Genomic DNA, 9,168 nt, shown 5'->3' with positions numbered 1-9,168 from the left:
TACAGCAATATTCTGTAGACTCAAAACAGTTTTAAAGTGAAATTTAGTATGTTCTGAAATGCAAGGTGCTGATCTACCGTCTAACTAAAGCTGAGCTCAAGAAGGCCTGAGACAACTCTTAAAAACACACAGGGGCTTCCCTGGTGGCTCAGTGGTTAAGAATCCGCCTGCCAATGCAGGGGACACGGGTTCGAGCCCTGGTCGGGGAAGATCCCACATACCGCGAAGCAACTAAGCCTGTGCGCCACAACTACTGAGCCTGCGCTCTACAGCCTGCGAGCCACAACTACTGAAGCCTGCGAGTCACAACTACTGAAGCCCACACGCCTAGAGCCTGTGCTCCACAAGAGAAGCCACCACAATGAGAAGGCCGCGCACCACAACGAAGAGTAGCCCTCACTCACTGCAACTAGAGAAAGCCCGCACGCAGCAACGAAGACCCAGTGCAGCCAAAAATAAATAAGTTAATTAAAAAAAATATACAGTATAAGGCTGAAGTCTTTGTACGTTATTTTAATAAAAAACACACTGCTGTGTACAAATATACAGATCTCAAGTTGTAACATTCAAATACAGAATGCGATAAAGTAGCTTTGTAAGTTTTCTTCACTGAGACAGATTTTCTGTCACATTTAGACTTTCATGATTATTAAGACATAATGAACAAGAGAAGTATGGATTTTCCAGCCTCATGATTAGTAAATTCCTCTGCAAAGGAATGAAGGTATTCAGTCATTAATAGGGAAACAGCTGGCAAATTAGATGACCCTGCCTACATTGTATTAATGTAAGAGACACAATAAGAGATAAAAAACTGCAGTTAATGTTAGAAGTATAGGCAATATAGCTTTCTCAGACTTCTACCAATGATTATATACTTGATATATAAACATTCTTAAATGTAAAATAGTTCAGTATGATTGCATCTATATTTGTTCCACAATGACAATTTGTTTAATGGATTAATCTGATATATATTTTTTTGATCTGGAGTCATTTACAAAGAAATAATGAGAAATCCTGAAAAGAAACTATTAGTTCCAAGTCAAATTATGTTTAAAAGTTAAGAGATCTATGGGGGCTTCCCTGGTGGCGCAGTGGTTGAGAGTCCGCCTGCCGATGCAGGGGACGCGGGCTCGTGCCCCGGTCCGGGAGGATCCCACGTGCCACGGAGCGGCTGGGCCCGTGAGCCGTGGCCGCTGGGCCTGCGCGTCCGGAGCCTGTGCTCCGCAACGGGAGAGGCCGCAACAGTGAGAGGCCCCCGTACAGCAAAAAAAAAAAAAAAAAAAAAGTTAAGAGATCTATGGAAAACAGAAGTGTGGGTAAGAAACATTGGCTACGTGCCAATTTTTATTTCTAAGAGAAATTTTTACACAAATAATCATCTTCTTTATCTTATAAAACAAAACCAAAAAATCCTAAAATTAATCCCACAAATCCAAATTAGCAGAACTTAGAGTAACAAAGTCAGAGCCAGTCTTGTCACCTGAACGCTAATTTGATAAATCAAACTGCTTTGCAGGGGTAGGGGAGGACTGCATCTGCTCCTGTGCAGAACTGATGATGACTTTCAGCCCTTAAATAACGACAACTGTCACACAGCTCTTTTTTTAAAAGAAAGATGTATATCCAGGAAACCCAATGGAATATGTTACTTCTGAAATTCCATAAAAGCTGTAAGGCAGCCAAGTGTTGATGGCATTCAAGGACAGTAAAAGCTTGCACTCTTAATGACCACTGACAGGCTTTGTGCCAATATTCAAACAATACGCTTTTCACTGACTATCAATGCAAAGGTGAGGAAAGAAATACAATATTACATCATACCCCAGCACAGAGCTACTATATTTGTATAAAAGAATCACTACTTATCTGTTGTTTTAAATGAAGTCCTGTCCAGGCATTAAGCTGGAATCTAAATGTTGATAGTGCCTAATCTCAACTCCCAAGATAAACAAAAAGAGTTTATGTGTCAAGACTGATTCTCTTTGGCCGCAGTGGATACCATTTTCTCTGGGGGCAGTCTTTAGTTCGCTTTCTTCTCAGTACCAAGTCAGTGTCTTTCCTAGCAGAAGTCTCTGCTGGTGTGGTTTCTATTTGTGCGATAAAGCTCTCAGGTTTAACATCTGGTTTCCTACAACAACCGGAAAACACTTCTTGGTGGACTCTCTGGAGCTGGATAACAGGCTGCATCTTTAAAACTTGGGAAAATCCATCTCCTTGTTCAATTAATGCAGGCAAGGACTTAAAAAACAAACAACAGTAATACTTAACATTAATCTCAAGTTGAAACGCAAACACACAGAGATAGACACAACACTTGAGTATTTTAACTGTTCAGGTCAAGGCTTTTTCTAAAACCTAATTTTTTAGGTCATAGATATTCGACTTTACCTTAAAATACCAGTTTTAGCTGAGGAATTTTAACAAAAAGCTAAACTTAAAAAGATATGTTCTGTTCCTATAATGCCTGGTAGTTAAATAAAACTCTGGCAAAACAGAATTTCATAGTTTAAAATTTAATGTCTGAAATTCCACATTTTAGGATAGTAAGTATTTTAGAAATCTTAATTATCAAGAGCAGGGATCAGCACATTTTTTTCTGAAAAGGGCCATACAGTAAACATTTTAGGCTCTGAGGGCCTTTACATCTCTGTCACAATTATTCAACTTTCCTGTTGTAATGTAAAGAAGCCATAGACAATAAGTAAATGAATGTACATGGCTGTGTTCCAAAATAGTTTTATTTATAAAAACAGGTGGCAGGCTGGATTTTACCCTGTCCCACCACAGTTTGCCAACTCCTGATTAAGAACATGTTATGAGAGAAGTGTGAGTACCAGAAAATAATGGCATCAGTACAAACCACAAAAGAATGTTACAGAAGATGATCAAAACAGAGGAGATTCTGAAGGAGTTTTAAAATAATTTTCCTGTACTAGAAATCTAAATATTTTCTGTTTGGGCAAAATAAATGTCAATAATATAAACAATTTTATGATAATAATATTAAAACTCCAAGTTGGATATGCAGTTGATGGAAGAAATTTTCACATATTGAGGTATGGGGAAATCACTCTGGCTTATACATGATTTAGCCTGAACTTTATGCTAACTGAAACAGCCTGTCTTGTGGCCTGTCAAACATACATTGTACATCTGCTTTCATCATTAAAGAATTTGTTCATCATCCACTTACATAAAGGGTTAAGCTGCAACCCACTGCAGCCACCCAAGACAGTGAGCCCTCAGGGGAATTCAGGTATTCTGTGCTTTGAATGTACAGGTTTCTAGATAGTTAAGATGCATATTTAAGGATGAATTTCAATGATCCCAAATTCTTGCATCTTCCCATACACAGAAAAAATCCTAAATTCATTAACTTGAGATGTCTGTTCTTTGTGGTTAGCAGTAATCTTTTACCAAGCTCTAAGCTTGACCACATTGTTTCCAGCCAAAAAAATTCATATATATCCTGGCTCCTCCCCTACCCCTTCGGAGCAGTCCCAGCAGAGCTACTGAGAAGCTGTTTCCTGGGCTATAGTCCTCAGTTTGGCTCTAATAAAACTCTTCTTCTATTCTTATTGTATATTGTTTATTGATTATTTGCATCAACACAGTATAATATAGTGGTTAAGAGTACAGGTTCTGGAGCTAAACATCTAGGGTTTAAATCCTGGCACAATTACTTATTTGGGCAATCTACTTAGCCCCTCTGTGCCTTGGTTTCCTTATCTGTAAAACAGTAGCAGTACCTATCTCAGAGGATTAGTGTAAGGATTAAATGAGGAAGTACAATACATGTAAAGCAGTTAGATGGTGCCTAATCCATACTAAATGCTGACTAAATGTTAACTGATATTATTATCCAAAATTGTCTGATGGATTGCTAATTCTCAGAACTCAAAAATATAACCAACCTTTAAAGAAGCCAGGTATAATAATGGCACATAGTAGGTGTCTAATAAATGGTAGTTATTCTGAATGTTACCGTCACTTAATAAATTCATTAAAGATCTATTTAAAAGACTACTGAGAATTCCTGTTACAACAGACTAAAACACCTATGAATGCTAAAAGCAAACACCTAGCCACACATGTTATTCACTTATAATTTAGTATGTAGCTTTTACCTTCATGGCTTCACTGATCTCCTTAGCTATTGTTTCTCCTCTGCATTTCAAATTTTCCATACGAGGGGCTGCAAAGAAACCGTCAAACAGTATTTTAGGCTTTTTATCTAATACCAAGTCATAAAAGACATGCAGATGCTATCTGGACAACAATCTGTTAGGACTACTCACCTTAGCTCAATCTTTCTTAGAATACTTTGTAATCTATTTAAAACAAGTGTCCTATTAAGTTTATCCAGATAAATAAAAAGACCGTGAAAATATTAGAATAGCAGAGAAAAACTTATGGTTATAAGTATAAAATGATAGACAGGGACGTCCCTGGTGGCACAGTAGTTAAGAATCTGCCTGGCACGGGTTTGAGCCCTGGTCTAGAAAGATCCCACATGCGGCAGAGCAACTGAGCCCGTGCGCTACAACTACTGAGCCTGCGCTCTAGAGCCCACGAGCCACAACTACTGAAGCCCACGCGCCTAGAGCCCGTGCTCCACAACAAGAGAAGCCACCGCAATGAGAAGCCTGTGCACTGCAACAAAGAGTAGCCCCTGCTCACCGCAACTAGAGAAAGCCTGCGTGCAGCAACGAAGACCCAATGCAGCCAAAAATAAATAAATAAATATTTTAAAAAATAAAATAAAATAAATAAAATGACAGACAACAAGAGTTGTACTATGAGTAGTCTTAACAATGTGTGTCCCTAAAAAAGAACCTAATGTTTGTTCTGCATATTATCTACCACTATGTTTAGCATTTTCAAGCACTATCATCACATTATAAAATAAATATAGGCTAATATTTGGTATCTGTAGTACTCTGAATTTTATAAAAGTAAAACATATTTGAACTTAGAATATACAGTCACACTACATCAAGGACACCTAGATGGAGTTTCTGAAAAAGAAAATGTGGAATAGATTGTCAGTAATATTCATTTTTCTTTTCTTACTTCCTCAATGCTTTTCTTTTTTTAAAAATTATTTGTTTGTTTATTTATTCATTTATTTATGGCTGCGATGGGTCTTCGCTGCTGCACGCGGGCTTTCTCTACCTGCGGCAAGCGGGGGCTACTCTTCATTGAGGTGTGGGGGCTTCTCATTGTGGTTGCTTCTCTTGTTGTGGAGCACAAGATCTAGGCACGTGGGCTTCGGTAGTTGTGGCACACGGGCTTAGACACTCTGCGGCATGTGGGATCTTCCCAGACCAGGGCTCGAACCCATGTCCCCTGCATTGGCAGGTGGATTCTTAACCACTGCGTCACCAGGGAAGCCCCACTCGATGCTTTTCTGATTCCTAATACATTTTCTTTTCTTCCAATCTGTGTTACAAATGTTCGTGCCTACTTCATAACAGAACTGCATATTTAATGATATCTCTGTATAAAAATCCTACTAAAACTCCAAGTGAAACTGGAGATAAGAAAATCATTCCATTATGAAATCATCTACAAATTAGTTTTTTGTTGTTGTTTTTTGTTTGTTTTTTGCGGTATGCGGGCCTCTCACTGTTGTGGCTTCTCCCATTGCAGAGCACAGGCTCCGGACACGCAGGCCCAGTGGCCATGGCTCACGGGCCCAGCCGCTCCGCGGCATGTGGGATCTTCCCGGACCAGGGCACTAACCCGTGTCCCCTGCATCGGCAGGCGGACTCTCAACCACTGTGCCACCAGGGAAGCCCTTACAAATCAGATTTTAGAAGAGTAGTTCTCACTAGAAATTTCTTAAAGTCTAAGCAAGTATGTAACTATGTTAGGAAGGCCACAGTTTTACTGACTTCAACAGATTGGCAAATAAGCCAAGCAAAGAATTTCTTTCATAGCTGCTCTTTTTCTTTTCTGACTTTTCTTGGCTCAAAAAAGTGAGAACACATCTAGAAAAAAGAAAATGAATAGCAAAGGCAACTGAGAGATACCGGAGAGGGTGTGGAGAAAAGGGAACCCTCTTGCACTGTTGGTGGGAATGTAAACTGATACAGCCACTATGGAGAACAGTATGGAGGTTCCTTAAAAAACTAAAAATAGAACTACCATATGACCCAGCAATCCCACTCCTAGGCATATACCCTGAGAAAACCATAATTCAAAAAGACACATGCACCCCAATGTTCATAGCAGCACTATTGATAATAGCCAGGTCATGGAAGCAACCTAAATGTCCATCGAAAAATGAATGGATAAAGAAGATGCGGTACATCTATACAATGGAATGTTACTCAGCCTTAAAAAGGAATGAAATTGGGTCATTTGTAGAGACGTGGATGGACCTAGAGGCTGTCATACAGAGTGAAGTAAGTCGGAAAGAGAAAAACAAATATCTTTTATTAACGCATATATGTACAAACATGGATATCAAGGTGGAAAGGGCAGGGTGGGATGAACTGGGAGATTGGGACTGACAAATATACGCTATTGATACTATGTATAAAATAGATAACTAATGAGAACCTAACGTATAGCACAGGGAACTCTACTCAATGCTCCGTGGTGACCTAAATGGGAAGGAAATCCAAAAAAGAGGGAATACATGTATATGTATAGCTGATTCACTTTGCTGTACAGTAAAAACACAACATTGTAAAGGAACTATACTCCAATAAAAATTAATTAAAAAAAAAAAAGGAACTGAGAGAACGGGCACTTAAAGGAGAAAGGCAAAGGCAAAGGCAACATGATAGCCTCAGAAAAAGGGTTCTTGACCTTTTTTTGTTCCCAGAGATTTCTTTGGCAATTTGGTGAAGCCTATGGACCCCTTCTCAGAATATTTTTTAATGTATTTATTTTTTTAATTGAGGTATAATGTACATACAGTTAAATGCAGAACTTAAGTTTAGCATTCAATCACCTTTGACAAATGTACACCAAAGACATGGGACATTTCCATCACTCCAGAAAGTTTTCTTGTGCCCCTTTCCCAGTCTTCTATACAAGAAGCAACCACTCATCTGATTTCTATCATTATACATTAGTTTTGCTTACTCTAGAATTTCAGAACAATGTTTTAAAATATAATTTTAAAATATAATTACTTAAAAATTGTAATAGGCAATATAGGTGCTTCTTTATTAATGATTTAAACAAAAAGATCGAGTGGCAGGTCTAATTACCATAATAAGAAAATAATGAGTATAAACAATATTGCGAGGTGTCTGCAACAACTGAAACTAAAAATATCTGTGGCTTCCCGTAGCAAAAAAAAAAAAAAAAAATTACAGGTACTGCTAATACTACCACCATTACCTGCATTCAAAATCGAAGGAAATGCTAAATTTCAGTTTGAGGTTAATAAAAATAACAATGTAATTTTTTTCCTGTCCAAGTTCACAGCCTCCTATATTCTCAGGACCCTTGCCTTAAAACAGTATGCTAATTTAATTTCAATTCTTTTACGATTTGGGGAGATTCCCCCAAGAGCACTCAGGCAATTATTAAATTTTCCCCTGGATACAGGAAATAAATGATCCAACCTTCAGTACTCTTGTAGCAACCTGGCTTCCAGCCAGGCCCACATTCTCTCCTCATCAAACTTGCACACCTGTGTGGAGCTGCCCATTCTTCTAACACTTATTATGTACTTTCCATGGACAAATACCAGCAGTTAGGTACTCAGAGTAAGGAAAAATGGTCTCTGCCCTCAAGGAACTTTCAGTTTAAAAGAGAGAGACACATGGAAACATATAGAAACAAGTCATACTTTTTCAAAATCAGCTCAAACTTGCCCCAGGCAGTCTCTAGTTTCCATGATCACTGCCACACATTCCACTCCCTGCCTGAACTGACCATTCCCCTGTGACAGGCTCCCACTGTGTCCTGAACAGTTCCAGTAAAATACCTGGAAGACTCCACTGCACTAACTTGTCTAGAAGAGTGTTTCTCAACCTTATCGGATCTAACCTTCCCCTTTAAAACGTATTTTGTAAAGTCCCCTTTGCTATTCTAAAATAAATTTCATAGATATTTCTACACACATAAGTGGAAATATAGACATATATACTTATCATAATAGAGTATTATTTAATATATTTAATATGTTCAGATCCAACCATATCAAAAAAATGTAATGAAGTACTCAGATGCCTGTAACTATTTATACTGGGTACATTTGGATTTAAGAAAATTTATATATAGAAGCCATTCTATACAGAAAACAAAAGATCAGAGACTATTCTATATAGAAAACAAAAGATCAGAGAAATAATAAGACTAGATTTATTTGAATATGACGAGGAGGAAATAATCTTAAGAGTGTGGATAACATACCAAGACAAGATACAGGAGGTTGAAATGGTGAAAATTAGGAAGTACAATATATCTACAAATGAGATGGCCTTATTAAGAGTGTCATATCAGAATAATTCCCTAGGGCTTCCCTGGTGGTGCAGTGGTTGAGAGTCCGCCTGCCGATGCAGGGGACACGGGTTCGTGCCCTGGTCCGGGAGGATCCCACATGCCACAGAGGGCTGGGCCCGTGAGCCATAGCCGATGGGCCTGCGCGTCAGGAGCCTGTGCTCCGCAGCGGGAGGGGCCACAACAGTGAGGGGCCCGTGTGCCGCCGAAAAATAATAATAATAATAATAATTCCCTACATTAGAACATGGGAAAGTGTAAGATTAAATCCAACAGAAAATATATCTCCTACTTTGAAATTCCACCATAATTCAAATTACATTCAGTTTATACATCCACTCAAAAAGAATTCAGAGATCACACTGTTGAAAGGCGGTGGGCAATAGAGAGTGGGTAAGACAAAAACAGAAATATGAGAAACTACAGAGAAGATATGTGGTTGACCTTTGTGGACAGATTCAGAGTAAGAGTAAAGAAAAGCAATCTAAAGATCAAATTAAAAATTTAATATTCACATAATTTCTTATCACTGTACAAAAATAGTTTTTAATATTTAGTGTGGCAATAATAGGAAGCATTTAAAAATCATTTTTATTAATAAAAAAATGAGATTCCTACATTTTGTGTGCTTCTATTAAATTCAGTAACATTTGGTTCTATTAAAAGGACTCTCAAATCTTCTATTACGTATTTCCC

General features: G+C 38.3%; 1 protein-coding gene across 1 annotated transcript in view; it reads right to left on the bottom strand.

The window, feature by feature from the left end:
- Window positions 1–493: 493 nt before the first annotated feature.
- NSL1 (NSL1 component of MIS12 kinetochore complex) overlaps window positions 494–9,168 on the bottom strand; it is a 56,188-nt gene continuing 47,513 nt past the window's right edge. The window contains exons 5-6 of the mRNA XM_081221735.1: window positions 4,134–4,201; window positions 494–2,244 (exon numbers count right to left, since the gene is read on the bottom strand). Of these exons, the coding sequence (XP_081077861.1) occupies window positions 1,966–2,244; window positions 4,134–4,201 (347 nt within the window). The 3' untranslated portion in view covers window positions 494–1,965. The remainder of the gene's footprint in view (window positions 2,245–4,133; window positions 4,202–9,168) is intronic.

This window comes from Mesoplodon bidens, assembly GCF_964165515.1.
Source record: "Mesoplodon bidens genome assembly, chromosome: 2".
Taxonomy (NCBI): Eukaryota; Metazoa; Chordata; class Mammalia; order Artiodactyla; family Ziphiidae; genus Mesoplodon; species Mesoplodon bidens.
Note: the sequence above shows the minus strand (reverse complement) of the source record. Positions and strands in the feature narration are given on the sequence as shown.